The 25694-nt window shown below is 40.4% G+C and overlaps 1 protein-coding gene across 1 annotated transcript in view; it reads left to right on the forward strand.

Moving 5' to 3' along the window:
* The window catches only part of mal (maroon-like), a 216094-nt gene that overhangs the window by 28910 nt on the left and 161490 nt on the right, over nucleotides 1-25694 (forward strand). The window contains exon 2 of the mRNA XM_067152044.2: nucleotides 25521-25677. Coding sequence (XP_067008145.2) covers nucleotides 25521-25677 — 157 coding nt within the window. The remainder of the gene's footprint in view (nucleotides 1-25520; nucleotides 25678-25694) is intronic.

Genomic DNA, 25694 nt, shown 5'->3' on the forward strand with positions numbered 1-25694 from the left:
ATGTACATTTCCAGTGTATCCTTATTTTGCCAAACGAAATAACAATAATCGCCTTAAGACCTATCTGTGTCGGTGCGACATAAAGCAAAGAGCAAAAAAAAAAGACCTGTACAGTCTTAACCTTTAACTGAATCTCATCTTTTACTTGGGCAAGTCTGCCGCTGACCTTGTTCGACATCTCGCCAAGCCTGTCCCTTGTGTCTTGTTTTGCTTCGTCAGTCTTTCTCTGGTTCTGATTGGTAGCTTCTACGGCCCAAAGGCTGGTTTGATCCTCTACAGTTCTGCCAACAGCTGTCATAGATAGCCTAGGCATCACTGAAGAGGCATACTAGGAAAATGAGGAGTGAGGTAGTTTCCTGTTGCTTTCCCCACTGAGCCAGAAGTTGCTATTACATATCAGTCTGCCAAGCCCACTGAAATGCATGCACCAACCGACCTTATGAGTGATATCTTCACACCATTCATAGCAGGGACTGGCTGCATAAGGAATGGCATTACTAGCATCGCTCATACCACGGGTCACCTTCATATTGTCAAAGCCAAGGATGAGACTGAGACAGGTCAATGAAAGTAACAAATTTATTCTAGCCCATAGAAGAAGGCCTAGTGCACTGTAAACACTACATCTCACTAGTAAAGGCATATATTTTCTTACTAACAACCTAGAAATTCTGATCCTTAATCTCTGCATTAGTAGCCAGTTGGGTTTCTAGCTGCGTTACGCTATTAGTACGCCTATCCTCTATATGTCCCAGATTACTTTTAAGTTCCTTTGCCTGATTTTGTGCCTCATTGCATACCTCTCCTAACTGCTTCTTGAATCGGTCTGCTCTTTCCTCACAACATATCTTTATGTAAGTGAAAAAATATTTCTAAGGTCTCTAAACCTAGGTTTCCTCACGAGTCTTTCTGCACTCCGCAGATAATCTCTTAAATTGCTCCCTGCTCTCCTGCACTGCCTTGATTGTTTAGTCTCTTCACAGAGTACCCTGCACTCCTCTGATAGTTTATTAAGCTGTTCCCTATTCTCCTGCGATGACTTATCTAACTCTTCCTTACTCCCCTGTGCCACCTTGTCTGTATGTGGCAACATGTCTTCCAACATTACTCCCATTAATGAATTCACTTCATTGAGAAAATTGGCCTTTTGAAGACCTATATTGTCAACTACAGTAAATAATGACCCTTTGTTCTGTATTACTTCAATCTTGAAATTACTATACTGTTAATCTCAGCTTCTCAAAATTTACTTCCCTTCACTGTCAATCACAAGCTTAACTCTCAGTTCAGCTATAATAGAAGCAGCCTAAACTTTTAAATACAGTGAAACTCGGTTAAGAAATTTCCGCATAAGAAGTTTTCCCGCCTAAGAAGTGTGATATTCTTGGTCCCTTGATCAGTTGCATTAAGATATATGTATACTTTTCCCGTTTAAAGTGTTTTGTTGTAAATATATTTCCCGGTTAAACAGTTCAGATTTTAGAGCCCCTTGAGATAGAAAACATCCGCTCAAAGCAGTCCATGGTTAGAACCCTCTAGTCTCCGCCAAAGTTGCGCCCTGTATTAGACCGTTTGCACGCTTGCGGTGTATCTCCGGGGTCACGGAACCTGTTCGGGCTTGCCAAGGCCATACAACGTCATGCTATGAAAACACGAACACCAGATACTCACTCTCACCTTGTGGAATCGAATCGAACCCATCAGTCGAAATTTCCACTCCACCGTTCCATCTAGCAGAATAGAATCAAACGGGATTCTAGACAGGAAACATAAAGCACACAATGGATGGTTTGATAAAACTTTAATGCAGTAAGTTGCGTGCCGCGACAGGGTGAAGTCATTAATCAAGGTGGCCTAAACAATAATTAAAAACCGTAAAATGTATTTGTCCACAACATTACTGTTTGTTAGGATTACATGTACAACAAACCTATGGAATGCCGCTTATAAAATTATAATAAACACTCAAAGATCGTACATTCCAACCAATACCAGTTATTGTACTGACATACCGTACAGTATATGGACCCCAACATGATAATATGATTCTGAAATAAGGTCAACAATAATTGTGAAATAAACTAAATACAGTTTAGGCCTAGTCTACCACGAAATTGAATATTCTAACCTGTTTGATTTTTCATTCCCTTGCTTATTTCCTACCAGGCATTCTCTCGTACGTTGTTGTTGCAATAATACTTATGGGTCTTGTTATAGAGGAAATTACGTTTTTAAACTAAAATGATAGGCTATGATTGATGATGCTTGTTGTTTTAAGGGGCCTAACATCGAAGGTCATCGGCCCAAACTGATAGGCTAACATTTTCTGTGTCCATGAACAAAAACACCTTCCCAACTCTATGCAGGAAACAGCCGACTTGCTAGCTGATGCACAGGTCACCAAACAGCCAGCCGAAAGATCCCAATCGTCTACGAAGTTGAACGAATGTTGATAACCAACTGCGTGTTGGTGGGAGGCACACAGAGGCATTGCAATACTGCATGTTGGCATAAAATTAAAAGTTATTTTTATTTTTTTACCTTTATACGAACTAAACATTGTATTATCGTGTCACTCGTAATTATTACATCTCATTATTAGAACGTAGCATAAGGATGAGGAGACATTAAGTAAAATTCTCGAGGGGGAAGAAACTGTTGTCATAATCTATAAGTTTCATGTCCGTATTGATTTTTGATATTCACGGATATGAAGTTTTGAAGCTTCCACCTAATCAGTACTTTATTTATGTATTGTTATTTTACTACCAGTTTCGACCTTGTGAAGGTCATCTTCAGCTGACTAACATAACATGTAATTAAAACATCACTGATACAATAAGAATGTCACATAGTATAGGTAAAAACATTGTCAATTAGCAAATATTCTTCGTCCTAGTAGAAGCTTAAATGATATGAGAATTAAAACTTAACATTACTATTATGTACACTGACTGACAGAGCAAATGCAACACCAAGAAGGAGTGGTCAGAACTTTATGCCAATTGCAGGGTAGACTGACGTCACTGAGGTATGCTCATGATGTGAAATGCGCCGCTGTGCTGCGCACGTATCGAACGATAAATGGGACACGGCGTTGGCGAATGGCCCACTTCGTACCGTGATTTCTCAGCTGACAGTCATTGTAGAACGTGATGTCGTGTGCCACAGGACACGTGTATAGCTAAGAATGCCAGGCCGCCATCAACAGAGGCATTTCCAGCAGACAGACGACTTTACGAGGGGTATGGTGATCGGGCTGAGAAGGGCAGGTTGGTCGCTTCGTCAAATCGCAGCCGATACCCATAGGGATGTGTCCACGGTGCAGCGCCTGTGGCGAAGATGGTTGGCGCAGGGACATGTGGCACGTGCGAGGGGTCCAGGCGCAGCCCGAGTGACGTCAGCACGCGAGGATCGGCGCATCCGCCGCCAAGCGGTGGCAGCCCCGCACGCCACGTCAACCGCCATTCTTCAGCATGTGCAAGACACCCTGGCTGTTCCAATATCGACCAGAACAATTTCCCGTCGATTGGTTGAAGGAGGCCTGCACTCCCGGCGTCCGCTCAGAAGACTACCATTGACTCCACAGCATAGACGTGCACGCCTGGCATGGTGCCGGGCTAGAGCGACTTGGATGAGGGAATGGCAGAACGTCGTGTTCTCCGATGAGTCACGCTTCTGTTCTGTCAGTGATGGTCACCGCAGACGAGTGTGGCGTCGGCGTGGAGAAAGGTCAAATCCGGCAGTAACTGTGGAGCGCCCTACCGCTAGACAACGCGGCATCATGGTTTGGGGCGCTATTGCGTATGATTCCACGTCACCTTTAGTGCGTATTCAAGGCACGTTAAATGCCCACCGCTACGTGCAGCATGTGCTGCGGCCGGTGGCACTCCCGTACCTTCAGGGGCTGCCCAATGCTCTGTTTCAGCAGGATAATGCCTGCCCACACACTGCTCGCATCTCCCAACAGGCTCTACGAGGTGTACAGATGCTTCCGTGGCCAGCGTACTCTCCGGATCTCTCACCAATCGAACACGTGTGGGATCTCATTGGACGCCGTTTGCAAACTCTGCCCCAGCCTCGTACGGACGACCAACTGTGGCAAATGGTTGACAGAGAATGGAGAACCATCCCTCAGGACACCATCCGCACTCTTATTGACTCTGTACCTCGACGTGTTTCTGCGTGCATCGCCGCTCACGGTGGTCCTACATCCTACTGAGTCGATGCCGTGCGCATTGTGTAACCTGCATATCGGTTTGAAATAAACATCAATTATTCGTCCGTGCCGTCTCTGTTTTTTCCCCAACTTTCATCCCTTTCGAACCACTCCTTCTTGGTGTTGCATTTGCTCTGTCAGTCAGTGTACATAGATGATATATGTTTAAAATACAATGTACTTAAATTGTAAACATTTACTATTCCACATTAAGACTTATAGCTAGATTGAATAAAACATTTTGAGGCACAAATGATATCATAAGGCATATTGTACTTATGTAACTATGTTATGTCATGTGATCAGCTGTGTTTGTCTACTGATGGTATAATGGTGTAGGTTTCTTGAAGTAATGTCAACACTTATGTTGAAGTCAAGGTGGTTGTCTGGTATTTGATGATGTGGAACTTCATCGATCTATATTCAGATGCTTACAGTCCATGTTAAAAAATTATAGTTTTACCTTAAAACTTAGTAGAATTTGTGTAAAATTGTGGATAGATCGTTGGTCTTATGACGTGCTTCCCTTGTTCTTTATATTATCTATTTTTGTTAAAATGTCATTATGTGTTGCTTGATTTTGACATATCATATCATATGTTGACTCTTGGTGCACATGCTCCCGAGTAGCACACACCAAGAGTCAACAACAGCAATACTAAATATGTCCAACAACACAAAGTGAATAAGGAGATTTCACGCTAATCATATATCATATAACATATGATATGTCAAAATCAAGCAACACGTAATGACATTTTTACAAAAATAGATAATATAAAGATCAAGGGGAGCATGTCATAAGACTAACGATTTATCCACAATTTTACATGAATTCTACTAAATTTTATGGTAAAATTATAATTTTTTAACATGGACTGCAAGCATTCGAATATAGATCGACGAAGTTCTACATCATCAAATACCAGAAAACAACCTTGACTTCAACATAAGTGTTTACATTACTTCAAGAAACTTACACCATTATGCCATGAGTAGACAAACATGGCTGATCACATGATATAACATAGTTACATAAGGGGAATTCCTCAAGGCAGTATTATTGGACCTTTATGTTTTCTTATATATATCATGTTTGTGGGTTACTGTAGTCATGTCCTAGTTCGTGAACCATGGGCAACGGCTGAGTGGCCTAGTAAGTGGTCCTGAGAGTCGGGATACTAGTTGCTATGGAATGGGAGTGGGCATCTCAGACATATTCTGAGTCTTGGCCCTCCTTGTGCTCAGGCGGCTAGGACTATACAATTCACCGGTGGTCCATAACCCGTTAGAGGAGAGATCCTCACTTGGACTATGTGCAAGTAGGGCAGCATCCTGCTTCATGAATTTACCGAGCTCAGAACACTTTAAGCAAGCCTCGGACCTATGGGAGTAATGGAGTCCCACTCCCATTTGACAAGCGAGGGACTCCATGGAAACAACTTGGCGAACGAAATGGAATTCGATGAAGAGCTATCAATATTAATGGGGCTTATGGAAGAAAGAAGGTAAAACTGGCTGAGTCAGCAAAGAGGATGCATCTGGATGTGCTAGGTGTAAGTGATATTCGGGTAAGGGGAGATAATGAGGAAGAGATAGGAGATTATAAAGTGTACTTGACGGGTGTTAGAAAGGGAAGGGCAGAGTCTGGGGTAGGGCTCTTTACCAGGAATACCATTGCACGCAACATAGTTTCTGTTAGACACGTAAACGAGCGAATGATGTGGGTAGATTTGTCAGTGGGAGGAATTAGGACAAGAATTGTGTCCGTGTATTCACCACATGAGGGTGCAGATGAGGATGAAGTTGACAAGTTTTATGAAGCATTGAGTGACATCGTGGTCAGGGTCAACAGCAAGGATAGAATAGTGCTAATGGGCGATTTCAATGCGAGAGTTGGGAATAGAACTGAAGGATACGAAAGGGTGATTGGTAAATGTGGGGAAGATATGGAAGCTAATGGGAATGGGAAGCGTTTGCTGGACTTCTGTGCTAGTGTGGGTTTAGCTGTTACGAATACATTCTTCAAGCATAAGGCTATTCACCGCTACACATGGGAGGCTAGGGGTACCAGATCCATAATAGACTATATCTTAACAGACTTTGAATTCAGGAAATCTGTTAGGAATGTACGAGTTTTTCGAGGATTTTTCGATAATACAGACCACTATCTGATATGTAGTGAACTAAGTATCTCTAGGCCTAGGGTAGAGAAAGTGAAATCTGTCTGCAAACGAATAAGGGTAGAAAATCTCTAGGATGAGGAAATTAGACAGAGGTACATGGATATGATTAGTGAGAAGTTTCGAACAGTAGACAGTAAGCAGGTTCAGGATATAGAAAGTGAATGGGTTGCATACAGGGATTCTGTAGTAGAAACAGCAAGGGAATGCCTAGGAACAACTGTGTGTAAAGATGGGAAAAGGCGAACATCTTGGTAATGATGAAGTGAGAGCAGCCTGTAAACGTAAAAAGAAGGCTTATCAGAAATGGCTCCAAACAAGGGCCGAGGCAGACAGAGATTCGTACGTAGATGAAAGAAACAGAGCGAAACAAATAGTGGTTGAATCCAAAAAGAAGTCGTGGGAAGATTTTGGTAATAACCTGGAAAGGCTAGGTCAAGCAGCAGGGAAACCTTTCTGGACAGTAATAAAGAATCTTAGGAAGGGAGGGAAAAAGGAAATGAACAGTGTTTTGAGTAATTCAGGTGAACTCATAATAGATCCCAGGGAATCACTGGAGAGGTGGAGGGAATATTTTGAACATCTTCTCAGTGTAAAAGGAAATCATCATGGTGGTGTTGCAAACAGCCAAGCTCATGGGGAGGAGGAAAAGGATGTTGGTGAAATTATGCTTAAAGAAGTGGAAAGGATAGTAAATAAACTCCATTGTCATAAGACAGCAGGAATAGATGAAATTAGACCTGAAATGGTGAAGTATAATGGGAAGGCAGGGATGAAATGGCTTCATAGAGTAGTAAAACTAGCGTGGAGTGTTGGTAAGGTACCTTCAGATTGGACAAAAGCAGTAATTGCACCTATCTATAAGCAAGGGAACTGGAAGGATTGCAACAACTGTCGAGGTATCTCATTGATTAGTATACCAGGCAAAGTATTCACTGGCATCTTGGAAGGGAGGGTGCGATCAGTCGTTGAGAGGAAGTTGGATGAAAACCAGTGTGGTTTCAGACCACAGCGAGGCTGTCAGGATCAGATTTTCAGTATGCGCCAGGTGATTGAAAAATGCTACGAGAGGAATAGGCAGTTGTGTTTATGTTTCGTAGATCTAGAGAAAGCATATGACAGGGTACCGAGGGAAAAGATGTTCGCCATACTGGAGGACTATGGAATTAAAGGTAGATTATTAAAATCAATCAAAAGCATTTATGTTGACAATTGGGCTTCAGTGAGAATTGATGGTAGAATGAGTTCTTTGTTCAGAGTACTTACAGGAGTTATACAAGGCTGTAATCTTTCACTTTTGCTGTTCGTAGTTTACATGGATCATCTGCTGAAAGGTATAAAATGGCAGGGAGGGATTCAGTTAGGTGGAAATGTAGTAAGCAGTTTGGCCTATGCTGACGACTTGGTCTTAATGGCAGACTGTGCCGAAAGCTTGCAGTCTAATATCTTGGAACTTGAAAATAGGTGCAAAGAATATGGTATGAAAATTAGCCTCTCGAAGACTAAATTGATGTCAGTAGGTAAGAAATTCAACAGAATTGAATGTCAGATTGGTGATACAAAGCTAGTACAGGTCGATAATTTCAAGTATTTAGGTTGTGTGTTCTCCCAGGATGGTAATATAGTAAGTGAGATAGAATCAAAGTGTAGTAAAGCTAATGCAGTGAGCTCGCAGTTGCGATCAGCAGTATTCTGTAAGAAGGAAGTCAGCTCCCAGACGAAACTATCTTTACATCGGTCTGTTTTCAGACCAGCTTTGCTTTACGGGAGCGAAAGCTGGGTGGACTCAGGATATCTTATTCATAAGTTAGAAGTAACAGACATGATAGTAGCGAGAATGATTGCTGGTACAAACAGGTGGGAACAATGGCAGGAGGGTATTCGGAATGAGGAGATAAAGGCTAATTTAGGAATGAACTCGATGGATGAAGCTGTACGCATAAACCGGCTTTGGTGGTGGGGTCATGTGAGGCGAGTGGAGGAGGATAGGTTACCTAGGAGAATAATGGACTCTGTTATGGAGGGTAAGAGAAGTAGAGGGAGACCAAGACGACGATGGTTAGACTCGATTTCTAACGATTTGAAGATAGGTATAGAACTAAATGAGGCCACAACACTAGTTGCAAATCGAGGATTGTGGCGACGTTTAGTAAATTCTCAGAGGCTTGCAGACTGAACGCTGAAAGGCATAACAGTCTATAATGATTATGTATGTATGTATCAATGATATGTGTAAAGAAGTGGAATCAGAGATAAGGCTTTTTGCAGATGAGGTTATTCTGTACAGAGTAATAAATAAGTTACAAGATTGTGAGCAACAGCAAAATGACCTCGAAAATGTTGTGAGATGGACAGTAGGCAATGGTATGATGATAAATGGGGATAAGTCAGGTTGTGAGTTTCAAAAATAGGAAAAGTCCTCTCAGTTTTAATTACTGTGTTGATGGGGTGAAAGTTCCGTTTGGGAATCATTGTAAATACCTAGGTATTAATATAAGGAAAGATCTTCATTGGGGTAATCACATAAATATGATTGTAAATAAAGGGTGCAGATCTCTGCACATGGTTATGAGGGTATTTAGGGGTTGTAGTAAGGATGTAAAGGAGAGAGCATATTTGTCTCTGGTGAGACCCCAACTAGAGTATGATTCCAGTATATGGGACCCTCACCAGGATTACTTGATTCAGGAACTGGAAAAAATCCAAAGAAAAGTGGCTCGATTTGTTCTGAGCGATTTCCGACAAAAGAGTAGCGTTACAAAAATGTCGCAAAGTTTGGGCTGGGAAGACTTGGGAGAAAGGAGACGAGCTGCTCGACTAAGTGGTATGTTCTGGGCTGTCAGTGGAGAGATGGCATGGGAGGACATCAGTAGGCGAATAAGTTTGAGTGGTGTCTTTAAAAGTAGGAAAGATCACAATATGAAGATAAAGTTGGAATTCAAGAGGACAAATTGGGGCAAATATTCGTTTATAGGAAGGGGAGTTAGGGATTGGAATAACTTACCAAGGGAGATGTTCAATAAATTTCCAATTTCTTTGCAATCATTTAAGAAAAGGCTAGGAAAACAACAGATTAGGGAATCTGCCACCTGGGTGACTGCCCTGAGTGCAGATCATTATTGATTGATTGATTGATTGATTGATTGATTGATTGATTGATTGATTGATTGATTGATTGATTGATTGATTGATCGATCGATCGATCTATGTACATAATAGTAATGTTAAGTTTTAATTCTCATATCATTTAAGCTTCTACTAGGACGAAGAATATTTGCTAATTGACAATGTTTTTACCTATACTATGTGACATTCTTATTGTATCAGTGATGTTTTAATTACATGTTATGTTAGTCAGCTGAAGATGACCTTCACAAGGTCGAAACATAGTAAAATAATAATACATAAATAAAGCATTGATTAGGTGGAAGCTTCAAAACTTCATGTCTGTGAAAGAAATTATTTACGTTTAGATGTGCTAGTATTGCTACTGCGCCCTTATCATTCCAATGTAATACCCCAGATACTTTTCCATCCACTCATTTCTGCAACTTAGAACCTGTGTTTATTTTCTTCATTACCTATAGCACGAAGAGAATTGAAGCGAGAAAATAAATTCAGTACTGGCTTGGGCGTGCGGTACTTGCGAAACAGCCAAAAACTGATTAGAATAATAACAGTGAACAGTATGAAAGCCTTCATACTGGGCAAAACATGTACCATTTTTAGTTAATAGATCAATGCAAATCATCGAAGACAATGACTTATTGTATTGATTAGGTGGTCAATTTAATACATAACTCACTGTTATTATTCTTATCAAATATCATCAGTACGGACCAAAAATGATATTTATTACATGTAACAGTCAGAAACTACGCCCGTTGCCGTGATAACCAGTAGGAATGCAGGGGCGATTTAGGCCTAGGTTCTAAGAATCTCTAAGAATAAGTTGCCAGATTTCCCATTTGCTGCCGTTAACCTTGAAGCAGGTGGTGGGGATTGTGAGGAAGATAGAAAGCATATGCTAACAAACTGTAGTACACGTCTTTGCATCTTGTAAGCCTAAGCTACGGATTGCCAAGCATAGTGTAGCATCGTAATTAGTGTGAATAGGACTCAGTGAAGTTAGTTGTGCTTGTAATATCAACGTACGAACGTTTTAAATGAAAATAAGCGGAACTCAGAGGAAAGTGATCAAGTGAAAGGCACTAACAATAAAAGACAAACTGGAGATTATAAGGAAAGTGGAGTCATCTACACTTTCCCATGTTGCTTTGGCAAAGGAGCTGGGGATGCCACTGTCTACTTTGAACGGCATTATAGCAAAGCAAGAAGAGATCTTTGCTTCTGCAGGGAATACTTCAGCAAATTGCAAGAAAGTTAAATCTGGAAAGTTCGATGAAGTAGAACAAGCTCTGCTAATCTGGTTTAAACAGCAGCAAAGTTTAAACATACCTTTCAGCAGGACTATCATGAAGGAGAAAGCCGAAGAAATTGCATGCAAATTAAAGGTCCCTTTTACCGCATCGAACGGGTGGCTGGACCACTTTAAAAATCGAGCCGGCATCGTTTACAAAACAATTTGTGGCGAAGCAGAGAGTGTAAATTCAGAGGAAAGGGAGGCATGGAAGGAAATCGTTCTGTCTGCTAAAATAAGCAGATCTTGCAACGTTTTTAATCTCGATGAATTCGCACTTTTTTACCACCTTATCCCAGATAAGTCACTAAGTTTTAAGGGGAGAATCTTGCCACAGGGTAAAATTAAGTAAAGTGAGAGTTACTGTATTGGTTGGTGCTAATACGGAAAGAACTGAAAAACTACCTCAACTGATGATAGGGAAGTCTAGGAAGCCACTTTGTTTCAAGAATGTCAGGACTTTATCATGCAAGTACAGCAACAAGTCAGCTTTGATGACAAGTTCCCTGTTTGAAGAGTATATATAGGCATTAGATGCAAAAATAGGGAGCAAGAATAGGAAGATTGTGGTGTTGATGGACCACTGTGCTGACCATCCCAAGGAGTGGCCCCATTTAAGGAACATCAAGGTAGAATTTTTCCCACCAAATACTACATCAGTACTACAGCCCATGGACCAAGGAATTGTTAAGTTATTGAAGCAGAGGTACCGAAAATCAGTTGTGCGCCATATGCTGCTACGCATGGAAGCAGGCAAACCCATCTACAAACCATCTCTTTTGGACACAATGCATTACATTGCCTCATCATGGGACTCAAAAGCGCCTGTAATAATAGCAAATTGCTTCAATAAAGCAGGCTTCGGTGGTGGTACCAACAGCATTGTTATGGAAGATGATGATGAAGAGCCTGGGTGCTGGAAAACTATACAGGAGAAGATGGAGATTACCAGTAGTTTCAACGACTCTACTGCCATTGATGATACGGTAATCACTTGCGAGGAGCAGGCCATCAATCTCTGCAAGGAAATTCAGGCAGGAGATGAGGAGATTGAAGAAGAAGAAAGAAGAAGAGGAGGAGAAGGTTGAGGAAGAGAATCTCCCAAGACCATCTTGCAGTGAGGCAAGCATCTGCCTTGAAGAACTGAGGTGGGTTATGGAACGTTCAGCCAGTGATCCTCAGAACACATGAAAGGCAATGTGGAAAATAGAGAAGTATATACTTCAAAAAAGCAGTAAAAACCTGAAACAGTCAACCCTGGACAATTTCTCTTTCAAGTAGGAGCCTAGACCTTTGTGTTTGAAAATTTATTTAATGTCTAATGCAGTACAGAATTTACATAATGTACAGTTACCATCTACCGTTTTCATGTTCTTAGTATTTCTTCTTATCTCTTGTGCAAGGTTTTATATAATATGTTCCCTTCTCGTATCAAATATATTTATAATACGGCATGTTCAATATTTTACTTTATCTCTAAAAATACATATCATGATAATCAAATTTGTATATTGTGGCTTTCTTTTAGCAGCTCTTATATATCGGCCTATTTCGGTATTGTTCACAAACAAGCAAATCTGTTGGCTGCGTGTTTCACATGTATTTCAAGGTATAGAATAAGTTTTTGGGCACTATCCCTTTTAAGAAGTTTCCTGCTTAAGAAGTTTGTGGGTTTTTTATTTTATTTTCAATCCTTTGAAACACTTCTTAACAGAGTTTCACTGTGTATTCCTTTTCCTTAGCTTTAAAAGTATGCAGTATTTAACACTGATTGAATTTGAAAAATATGACTTGACTCGCCCCTAATTCATGTTAATAAAAGTTGCCAGTTCTTTTGCAATCCTAATGTGGGCTACGAATGCCAATAGTCAAACTCATACTTTCTACTTGAGGCTACTATGACCGAAAGCAATGGTTCATATGGCTGCATATTGTCGGTACTAATGTGGTATTCCATTTTTAACAAGATGAGGCTGACATATCCTCTCTTATCATGATTTCTAATGTAAATACAGGAAAAATCCTGTCTTGGCTACTGAGACCTGTTGTACGACTCAAGATTTCTGACAGTGCCCATGGCTAGCATTACTTGAAGAGTAATTTCAATCACTTCACCTCAGTAATGGGAAATCATTTGATTGTTCCCAGGATTTGACCAGAATCCACCCTCATATGAGATGCCTCTGAGTGACTTTCATGGGCTTGTTACCATTTAATCAGGTCCCATGAATTTATAGTTCTCATTTGGTACACAATTTAAATTTACATTGACAAATTCAGATGCAGGAGGTCACTCATTATTGCGTCTTTCTGGGTTCGAATTTAGGCTTCCTGATTTGCCGTAATTCAACTGATTTCACTCAAAATCATGCTCCATAAGTTAAGGTATCATTTTAAACTGCCAAGTTACAGTTTTCACAACACAATAATCAAAGGAAAAGCCCTTTTATGGCCCCATGCATAGGTGCCAAGTTATGAGCCCCTACGTTGGTGTGCCAATTTATGCACCCTGCCACGTGCCCTTATCGCACCTGGCTAGCTTTCTCAAGGGGGTGGACTGTCCGAATAGACCTTGAAATCTACTCTAACTAAAATCACTAATAATGGACATGATCAGAAGATACATAATCTATGAATGAGAACGATAGTTTATTGGATAAAATGAAATTTATTTTACAATGCCAAAGTAAAGAAAACACAAAGATAAAATTAAAACAAAATTTACATGTGAAAGAAATACACATTGGAGATCCACGCCTTTCTCAAATGATTATTACACATTATTCGGAACACTGGATACGTCATTTCAAAGCGTGGAGTGATCAAATAAGTCCTATCATTTATCTGGTTCCTGGGCCATTTACCTCTGATATTTTGTGTAGGTGAATGAAAAGTTCTGTGCCAATTTAAACCTATTGCAAATTGTATGGGTTTTAAAAATTACACAGAATATAAAATCCATGGAAATGAGACTGGAAACAAATATCCCTGAAAGAACTGAATTTACACCATGAGCACGTTCACGATAACAAGGATGGGATAAACATATGGCCATCTGTGCATCCAGCACACAACAAGAAACAAACACAAATAAGAAATATAATCCACACAAGAAACACATAGGAAACAATAACATAACATGGGTTAATAACATGTGACATGTGAAATAATATACAAGAGCCTGGAATAGAGAACAAAAAAATACAGTGGTGTTCCTCCACAGGGAGCAAATGGGATTCGAACTCCTGTCCTGGTGGTCACTCCTCACGTTTATTGAACACCCAACATTTGCTAATGATCACTGTGGTCAGTAGCTGGGATTGATAACATTTCTGGGGATATATTAAAGGCTATGTGTTGGAATGTGGTGCCATATCTGAACTACTTATTTGATTACTGTTTGCATGAAGGAGCAATACCAAATGAATGGGAAGTTGCAATAGTACCTCCAGTGTACAAGGGAAAAGGTGACAAACATAAAGCGGATAATTTATAGGCTATTCAGCTTGACATGTGTTGTTTGCAAGCTCTGAGAAAGCATTCTTTCTAATTTCATTAGACGCGTTTGCAAAATTACTACCTGATTTGATTTGATAGAAGGCAGTTCGGGTTTAGAAAATGTTATTCCAGTGAAACTCAACTTGTAGGATTCCACCAAGTTATAGCATATATTTTAGATTCAGGAAGTCAAATGGACTGTATCACTATTAACCTAGCCAAGGCCTATCCTCAGTTCATAGGAGATTTACTGAAAAAAAATGTGGGCTATTGGGACTGGACAAAAGAATGGTTGAATGGGTGGCTAAATTTCTAAAAAATAGAACTCAGAGAATATTCATAGGTGAAGTGTTATCTGATCCTGTAATGATTAAGACAGGTTTCCCACAAGGCAGCTTTATTGGACCTTTTATGTTTTCTTATTATATGTAAATGATATGAGTAAAGGACTGGGATCACACATAAGGCTATTTGCGAATGATGTTATACTGTAAGGCGTAGTAAATGAGTTGTGGGTTTGTGAGTGACTGCGGGGGCACCTAGACAGTGTTGTGAGATGGACAGCAGACAGTGGTATGATGGTAAATGGGATGAAAAGTCAAGTTGTAAGTTTCGCCAAGTTTCAGATTTAATTATTGTGTCGGGGAACACTGTAAGTGCCTAGGTGTTAATATAAGGAATGATCCTCATTGGGGTAATTGTATTAATAAGGTTGTTAAGAAGGTTACAGATATATTCACATGGATATGAGAAGTTGCAGTTAGGACATAAAGGATAGGGCATTTAAGTCTCTGGTAAGACTCCAGTTAGAGTATGGTTCCTGTGTGTGTAACCCACACCTGGACTACTTGATAACAGGACTGGAAAACATCCAAAGGAAAGCAACACAATTTGTTCTTGGAAGATACGTTACAAAAATGTTGCAAACTTTGGGCTGGGAAGAATTGGGAGTAAGGAGACGAGATGCTCGACTATGTGGTATGTTACAAGTAATGAAAATCATTGCGAATCCCTATTGAAAGTAATCTTATGGTAAATGTAAGAAATTTATTTCTCTTCCACCTATTCAATACAACTCAGTATGTTAAAGTTAGAATTAAATTCTCATTAAAATAAGAATTGGTACATGTTTCGCCCCTTCCTATGGGGCATCATCCTCAAATCATATCAGGTACCTGGTTGAAATTGATCTACAATCTACTACAAAATTGAATACAGTTTGACAGCCCCTTTCAACTAGAAAAACTAACATCTGAACACTCTAACAACAGAAGCACACCATCAATATAGAATATTGTTTAACAGAAGAAGATAATCAATGATACTTCAGCAGTCCTCATTAAGTTGTTAATTAACTATTCAACATAGGTTCTCGAGTAGAATTTGTGGCTTTAAACTCTATCCTTGTAGTTTGCTGATGTTTGAATCTCTGAGCTATTTCCTCTAAGAATGTCTCCCTGGCTTGCTGGTGAGCCATATGCATTTCTTTATTTATCTCTCACTACACACAGTTTACTGGGGAACCAGTCAAATATTCACAGGCATTGTACACATCCATATTCTAACAAGCATGGTTCACATTCTCTATAATATCTATTTCCTCACTTCATTTAATATCTCTGTATTTGCCAGCCTTTCTTCACTCATCTGTACCTCATTATTATGTTCCCCAAGTCACTATTGATAGCCTCGACACTTCCCTACTTATTTATTGATAGTGTCAACAAATCCAAGCAGTCTGGTGCCTTATATAGAAAGACCATATCTGCACATAAATACTGTAATAACCCCAATGTTTTTTGTTTTTTTTTGGCTAGTGGCTTTACGACACACCGACACAAATAGGTCTTACAGTGACGATGGAATAGGAAAGGCCTAGGAGTTGGAAGGAAGCGGCCATGGCCTTAATTAAGGTACAGCCCCAGCATTTGCCTGGTGTAAAAATGGGAAACCACGGAAAACCATCTTCAGGGCTGCCAACAGTGGGATTCGAACCCACTATCTTCCGGATGCAAGCTCACAGCTGCACGGCCAACTCGCCCGATATTGGTTAAATTTAAGAATCTGCATCTTGAAAGCAATAGTTTCATCCCAAATGACTATGCCCTCTTCGTCCGCTAGTACCTGGAAATCTCGTGTAATATATATATATATATATATATATAAAAGGAAGCAAAACATGTGTATACTAAATTTTTTTGGATGCCTCCTACGAGGGTGAATCAAAAAGTAAGTTACACTTCTAAGTTATGACCATTTCTGAAACCACTTACACATAGGCAACACGGCTATGACAACATACAATGCAAGTTCGCTTTTCCACATAATCCCCAAGAGACTGTAAGCATTTCTTGGAACGGTCAACCAACTTTTCGATTCCGGATGTTTAGAAATCACCTCCAATGCTATGTAACCACCTGGAGACAGCTGTTTTCACCTCCTCATTGTTTTGGAGTCGTCGTCTACCGAGATCCTTTTTCAGCTTACTGAAAACATGATAATCGCATGGCGCTAAGTTTGGACTGTATAGAGGATGTTGCCATACTCGTACCTCCCACTTGAATCGCTGCATTAGTTCGGACATTTAACGGGCTGTGTGACTTGTTGCATTATTGTGCAACAAAAGTTTCCCCACCACTTTTCTTTAATTGCCTTACGCAACTGGTTCAACATTTAACAATACGAAGCCGAGTTGTTTGGCGTGCCTTTCGGCATAAATTCCACGTGGACCATACCCTCCATGTCAAAGAACACTGTCGCCATTACCTTTCCTGTTGAAGGTTGGACCTTGGCCTTCTTTTGTGATGTTGATGTGGTGACCACCCATTCCATTGATGTTCTCTCTCTTTTTTTTTTTTTTTTATTTATTCGTGTCAGAAGCACTTAACAATGATTGAAGTTAATATGGTAATAATGCATAATATGTGTATGATACATGAACAATATAACATTTAATTGACAGTTCGTTTACACTTTTGCCACCTAGAAGTTAGCAACATTGATTGCATTTGGTGTAGCACAAATCAGGTCCTCCAGAGTACATGATGTTGGACACTGACTACTTTGGAGCAGGTGGAAGGACGTCTGCACTTCGCTACATTCACAAAGCGGCGACTTTGTACGGAAACCCCATTTCATTAAGTTATTCTTGCATTTAGCAAAACCTGACCGTAATCTATTGAGCGATCGCTATGTGGTCCATTTCGCTGTGTATCCAGCGGAAAGTTTTTCACAGGGTGTGAGCCATCTCTCAGGGCTGTTAAACCTTTCACGCCAGAGATCAGTTCGGGAATGCTGTGGTGTCCCGATAAGAGCCTCTGTTGTTCTGAGGAAGCTGTTCCTTGATTTTAGTCATGGGGTTTCTGGTTGATATCCATGTAAAGGATGTGTTTGAGAAGTTTGCACCTTGTACATCTCACATTTTGCCACTACCTCTCTACGGATCTCAGGAGGTGCAATACCGGTAAGGCAATAAAGCTTGTCAAGCAGAGTGGGCTTTAAGCACCCAGTGATGATTCAACAAGTATCGTTAAGAGCAACATCTACTAATTTGGCATGACTAGATCGAGACCACACTGGGCATGCATATTCCCTGGCAGAGTAACCAAGTGCAAGGGAGGATGTTCTTACAGTGGTAGGGTTAGCTCCCCATGTTGTGCCTGTTAACTTCCTTATAATGTTGTTTTTGCCTGAAAATTTTTGTTTTGTATTCAGGCAATGCCTCCTGTAAGTTAGAGTGCAGCCGAGCATGATTCCTAGATATTTTGGATATGTGCAGTGTTCTAGTGTAATTACTTCCCAGGTAATATTAAGTGTTCTTGCTGCCTGTCTGTTTTTAAGGTGGAAAGCGCAAGTCTGAGTTTTACTGGGATTTGGTCTCAGGTGGTTCTCCCTGCAATAGTCAGACAATTCTGTTAATGCCTTAGTATGTGTCTCTTCAACATTTGCTAAATAATGAGCTTGGGCAAGTATGGCACAATCACCTGCATAGGTGAAACTCTGCATTCCCTCAGGTAATGGTTGATCTTTAGTATAAACATTGAACAGGACTGGAGCAAGCATACTACCCTGGGGTAATCCATTCCTCTGCGATCTCCTTCTGCTTCTTCATCCTTGAAATTCAACAAAGATACTTCTATTTTCAAGGATATGACTTATGAAGCAAGTTAGTTGATAATCTTTGGTAGCATTATAAAGTCTCATAAGAAGTAGTCCGTGATTTATTGTATCATGAGCCGCTGTTAGATCTATAAATACAGCTCCTGTAATCTCTTTTCCTTTCAAAACCATCTTCTATGTGCTGTGTTAGTTTCAACACCTGAGACGTGCAACTCTTCCCTGATCTGAATCCAGCCTGTTGTGGTATGTAGACTGCCTCTAGCTTCTCTGTTATTCTGTTTAGAATGAGACTTTCAAGAACTTTATACAAATGTCAGAGGACAGAGATAAGACAGTAACTTTTTTTTTTTTTTACAATTTGCTTTACGTCGCACCGACACAGATAGGTCTTATGGCGATGATGGGATAGGAAAGGGATAGGAAAGGGATAGGAAAGGTCCAGAAATGGGAAGGAAGCAGCTGTGGCCTTAATTGAGGTACAGCCCCCCAGCATTTGCCTGATGTAAAAATGGGAAACCATGGAAATTCATCTTTAGGGCTGCCAATAGTGGGGTTTGAACCCACTATTTCCCGGATGAAAGCTTACAGCTGCACACCCCTAACTGCATGGCCAACTCGCCCGGTCGCTACAACTTAAGCTTTCCTACGAAGTTCAGGAATCTTACAAGACTGGACACAGTTGTTCATCAGATCTAACAACCAACACTTGATTATCGGCCCAGAGTTGTTAATCTGCTCAACTCTTATATCATCAAGGCCTGCAACCTTCCCATTTTGACATTTACACAGGGCGAGATCTAACTCGTCTAGTCGTTTCTTGGTTGGGTTGTCTTTCAAATGTCTTCCTACCAGTCTTGGTTGTAGAAGGTGGTTTCCCATTTTCTACGAGTTGACGGGCAGTTTGATCAACTCAAACATTCGCATATGTACTTACCTGTGAAGGGTCATTATTCAGCCGTCTTTGAAGTCTCCAAGCCTCTTCGCTGCTCCTACTCATATCACATTCTGCCATGAATTTTTTCCACTGTTTCTTCTTTACCTCAGAGATTGAGGAGAGAATGGATCTAGCTGTGTGGAATGTTTCCTCACTAAATGGATTTTCATCATATCTTAAATAATACTCCTCGAGCAGTGTAACTGTTTCTGAAGTCACACCCTGCAGATAGGTCATCCTGCTACCTCTTGGAATACATGCTCAAGAACAGATTGTAACAAGCTCAACAAATTGATCATAACTATCAGGTACAGGCATGATTGCTTGAACTTTTCCATCAAGAATTTCAGCCAATCTGCCTTCTTGAAGTTATACCTTTTTCTGAAACCAGTTTCTTGAGGTGTTATGATGGGAAAAAGTCGACACATTATCGGTCTGTGCTGTGTGCTGGGGATAGAAGAACACACTGATTTGTTGCATTGCTCTGCTTGACAGTTTTGGGGGTGAAGTGGTGGACCCACGTTTCATCTCCTGTGATGATTCGCCACAGAAACGTGTTGCCTTCCACAGAATGCCAGTGACGATTGGAAATGTTGTTCCTTGTGAGCATCGGTGAGCGAACATGGAACCCATCCTTGACACAGTTTACAAAATCCAAGGTGCTGGTGAACAATGGAGAACAGACTGCCGTATGAAATGTTCAGCATGCTGGCAATTTCCTGCAGTGTTATGCGCCGATTCTCTCTAATGATCCCATCCACACGGTCAACATTTGCAATGGTACTGGACGTTGCAGGCCTGCCCTCGCAATATTCGTCCGTGAGATCCGTGCGTCCGGCATCAAATTACTTACACCACTTTACAATACCTAGGCGAGAAATTGCACGCTCACTATATACAGCAGTGATTCCATGATGAATATCCGCGCAATTGAGCTGTTTAGCCCATAGAAATCTGATCGTTGCACACACCTCCAATTTGGAGTGAATATCAAGCTGACGCGCCATTGAGCCTAGCCCGCTCTGCACACATAACACGACAGTATACCACACCAACCTTCCTATCGGACGTGTCAGCAATTACTGTAGCTTGCTCCGCCTTGGCCACGGTCACGACACACAGCGTGCTCTCACAGCGAGCTAGTGTAACTTACTTTTTGATTTGTCCCGATATCTCCCAGACTCCTCGTTTGATGCTAGTGTGGGGCATAATGGCCCACTCACAGATGACCATGTTAACTAAACAATTGATACACATTATATTAAGACAACTAAACATTCTTGGTTACTAATATGTACTCCTATAGGCAATCGAAATAAACCGTAAAAGGAACATGCATGGGCCCAGTCTCACTCCAACTAAAACCACAGATGAAATTGCCGCATTGCATAATTAGTAATTAATATTCACAAGTTATTTACAGGGCTGGGTTTCAAATCTTACTCTCCTATACAATGATAATAATGATTAGAATTTATTTGATCTTATGATGAACAAGCAGCCCCATAGAGACTGCCGTGGGTGGACTAGTGCTCCGTAGTGCTAGTGCTGGGGCCGAAGAAGGTCTCAGGTTCCATTTTGATGTCGACAACCATACTAATGTTGCCTTTTTCTTGATGTGTTGGAAGCTGTGTCACTTCTACATAAAACAACAATTCATTTATTAATTATTCTCATAACATTCCTTCAAATTTGCGAACCAAATGATTACCACGTGCAATACCCGAATTTGTGAGTTTCTGCTTTAACAGGCTATTGGTATGCGTTTGATATGATTACTTGCCCGAATGGATTTAGTGCTTCAACTCCCAGTGGATAGTAATTAATGCTGAATGGAATTAGTCCATCCACCCATAAGCAGATTTTACTTTGCACTGGGCTTTGAAGTTCATTTGAATGTCCACATTAATTACTGCAAATAATATTTGCACTAGTCTTAGAATACACTGATTCTGTTCCTTTCCACATTAACTCGTGTACTATAACCTCTACTACACTAACTTTGAAATAAAAATGTTCCACTCATAAAAACCTTTCGTTTGCGGCTCCGACTCTTTGATGATGATGATGATGATACCTCTGGCAATTCAATTGGACACAAGACAAGGAAAGCTTCTCACCCTGCGGTTTTAAAGACTGTATCCCCTCCACTCTTTCAGGGGAACTCCTTACTGTGCCATATCAGAGCCATGAATCAGTGATCCAGGCACATACACTCAAACTTTTATTAAACATGTTCTGTATTTGGCACGCGCGGATCCGAGAAGGGAAACGCTTGAGCATTGGAAGCCAGGGGAAGTTCCATCCAAGGAGCGAATGCGATGGAGATATCTGTGTGACAAGAACAGAAGAGGGCAGGCCTCGATCCCATACCATGTGATAATACAGTGAGGGCGATAATTGCGGATAGCCAACATTCTGCACAGAAATTTTATGTGGGAAACCAGCTTAACGGGATGAAAAGGCAAGAAGAGATTAAATTATCATCTCAAATTAGACTATGATTAGGAGAACAAATGACACCACATGCATCTTTGGAATTATGTAGAGAGATTGTCTGGAAGGGGTATGTTAAATATCCCGTGGAATTTAAATTGCGCAGTAGTGACTCTATCACATAAAGAAAGCGTCCCCACGCGATACACTGAACACGTGGCCTGTTATGGGGAGTCCCGCGATTGCTTAAGAGGCAGGGATGATGCTATGGATTTTGCAAGATCGTTTACGAATGGATCAGCTTCCACACACAATCGAAATTCATGGAATACGTTTAGCTACCTCTCGAGCGCACTGCCTCACTAATATTCACAATATCAATGGAAAAGATTGATATCCTCTCCAGGAGGAGTCTAGGGTCACCCACTTTGTGCCAGTCTTAATAAATAGACCAGCAGCAGGCGCACCCCAGCTCATTCGGGAACTAGTCTTGGAGTCTACTTCACGTCGCTCGTCACCAGAATCAGCTCCTTTATACAAAGAAATTGTTCAGATATAAGCTCCTATTCGGAAAACAGTACACAAATGTATGTGTTCTGAGAGCGATCAAATATGGAATAAGTGAATAAACGAATTGTGACTATTGTTAATAGATAATAGGGCGTAACTTCTGTGCGTGACAGTAGACCAGAGATCACTATAAAGGGTGATTGTAACATTAAGTTCATGAGTGGATAATATTCTGTGGTGTGACAGTGTCTTCAGTGGAGAACGAGAGATTCAACCATGTTCCAAGAAACAGCTACCCAGCTCTGGACCCTTGGTATACCAGTGATGATTGTTGCTGATATGGAGGGCTAAAGTCTTCCAGCATGGGCCCACCCTGCGGCTCGAATAGAAGGCATCATGAAGTATTCACATAAGTGTATTCCGTTTTTAGTAATTATGAATGCGTATCTTGTAAATAAGTTAATAGTAGAGTAGGATGTATTTTAAAATGAAAATTATATTTCAGGGCTTACCGTAGGAAGCTTGTTGAGTGATTTGCTAGAAATCATGGTGGAATCGGTGTAATTAATCCACTTTCACCATCGGGTTACAGTAATTGCGTAATTCATTTTAAAAGCAGGTTAGATGTACAGTTTTTATAATTTTTTTAGAATAGATACTTTATAAGTTACTTTGTGAGTGCATTAGGTTAAAGATTATGATGATGGAATATAGATACTAGGCCAATAGTCACTGCATGTAAATATAGTATAATTAATGCATGTATTTTCTCTACAAGTAGGTATGCACTCAATACATTTTCCTTTAAATGTCAAATTAGTAGCAGATCTGTAGCATAAGGTCTTTGGATACAGATATGCTGTATGATGCATGATGAACAACACCGGGATTCGAACCTACGACCTCCATTGTAGATAGGGGTTTCCGTAAGGAAGCATTTTATGTTAATTCTACTATTCCCCTGCATTGTAAAGAAGTATAATGTTTCTTATATGACTAATTGTCGAGTTTGAAGGCATTGTTTCTTTGTTATTCTTCAGCATGCTCAGGTCATGAACCCGGGTCTGTATTGCTTGTGTCTGTGTCAGTGTGAATTAAGCAGTGAAAAGATCCCTGTTAATGATCTAATTAATTAAAGTTTTGACTTGCTGTCTTACCTAAGGGGATTGCTACGGTAATTTATATGCGAAGTTTAAAAGCATGTGATTTGTTTTCAATAGAATGAGAAGTTAAGAATACTGTGTAGGGTCACACAGGGATTTTAAAGGACATTCTGAGCGAAGGAAGGCCGATGGGCGTGGTGACCCATATGTTTCGGCTGTCACTTTGAAATGTATGGCTGAGGGGAGAACAGTGTTATGGTAAAATACAGACCCTTGACCAAAAAATTGTATCTTCCTTCACAAGGGACAAGGGAGTTGTAAATGTGTTCTGTTTGTTTCGTGTACAATGAAATTGTTCGGCCGTAGGGCCAGGTAATTAATTAATGAATTTAGCCGATAGGATCCCTTTGTAAATAAAATAGATAGGGTTTTTCTTTCAGCAGCCCGCTACAATACCAGAAGACCCACGATTCGAATCCCGGCACATCCATCGTGGAATCACCCGGGTTCCTTTGACCTAGACAGATATATTCATACAGCCAGTGATTGAATGTGTATTTTTCTTTTAATTGTTTTCTTTGTGTTTCTTGACCACTTATACAAGTGATTACATTGTTTGTTTTGAGTAAATTCTGACATTACTCACGTAATGATGTTAGGTTCGTATTTCTCTGTCGTGAGTGGTGGACCACTCTGTTGTGTCTATAATTTCATTTCATTGTTTTGCTTTGTTTATTAATTGTAAAAAGGTGGGGGGGCATTGACCACTCAACTTGTTTCAAGTGTTTTTCTTGTTTAGTTGTAATTTAGTTCCCATTGTCGAGGGAAATGTCATGTAGATTTCGCTGACGCATTCATAATTACAGTAATTTAATAGATACTACAGTATATTCGGGATGCATTTATCTGAATAAAGACTAACAATCATCTTGTCCGGGAAATTAATACTATTTTGTTCATTTATGTATTTCGTAGTCACATGTAATCGGTGGCATGGTCCCCAAAGACTTGTATATTATATTATCTTAAAATATGATTTTATTTTGCCAAGGACATTAAAATTTAGTTTGTTCCTATTGGAAGAATTTCATTTTGCCATAGAATTATGCGTCCTGAATTTCCTCCACACCCTTAAGCCTGTAAGCTAGATATAAATTTATAGATACGGACAAACCACCCCGGGAGCTTCAATTGTTAAGATCAAGGGTGCGGAGAAGTGTGTTCGAATCCTGCACAGGCCCTGGGTGTTGCTACATTTGTTGTCATGGATACTTGAACTTTGCTTTCAGTGTGGCATCATATCCCAGGCCAGAAAGAGTTCATTCACTTTGTCACGGCAACCCACTTTCTCTTATCGGTCTACCGTAATTTCCCAGTTTCTATCAAATTGCTGAAATGCTGCACGTTATGATCTTGCATGAATCCATAAATTATCTCTTCTCTGCTCTGCTGAATCAACCCCATAGACTGGATATCAGTCAATTAGTTGGGGTTTTCAACCTTGGAGCATCTCATATTTGTACCCTCGCAATTGACAATAGCTGTTCCCCAAACAAATTGACCAAGCGTAGCTATATGTATTTCTCTCTCCTTCTCTATTGCTGCCGGCATTTCTCTCTCACACAGTGAGTGGCGATGTGCACCATTCTTTGACTACTGTGTCTGGGAAACCTAGTCTTCCCTCACTGTGGTCTCGCGGTTCACAGCCTGGTGAATGTATTTGGCGCACCAAGTACGCTGTACAATAGTGCCCTGGGATGGCTGCCTGGTAGGGTTCAATACCAAGCTAGGTATTCACAGGCATTTTGGAATGGAGCATAGTGGAGAGTAAGCTAGATGAAAAACAGTGTGATTTCAGACTGCAGAGGGCTTTAAGGTCCAAATTTTCAGTATACGTGATTTAATTGAAAAATGCCATGTTCCTAATGGGACTGTAAGAGCTATAATTCTTTCACCACCGCTGTTTTGACATTTTGTACTACTGCAGCTTTAGTCATGATATCTTTGATGTATTTATTAGCTTAAGTTTCTGAAAAATTGTATATAGTTAGTAAAATCATTTACCAATCTTTTTACCTTTTGATGGTTCTGTTTGCAGGCACTTGTTACCTGGACCATACAGGTACTACTCTTTATGCAAAAAGTCAGATACTTGCAGCTTCCAATGATCTATGTGAAAATATATATGGAAATCCTCACTCTTTGAGTTTGAGTAGTCGATATTGCTCTGATGTAATAGACCAAGTAAGATATAGGTGAGTTTGTGTAAAAA

This window comes from Anabrus simplex, chromosome 1 (genome assembly GCF_040414725.1).
Source record: "Anabrus simplex isolate iqAnaSimp1 chromosome 1, ASM4041472v1, whole genome shotgun sequence".
In the NCBI taxonomy this organism is placed as follows: Eukaryota; Metazoa; Arthropoda; class Insecta; order Orthoptera; family Tettigoniidae; genus Anabrus; species Anabrus simplex.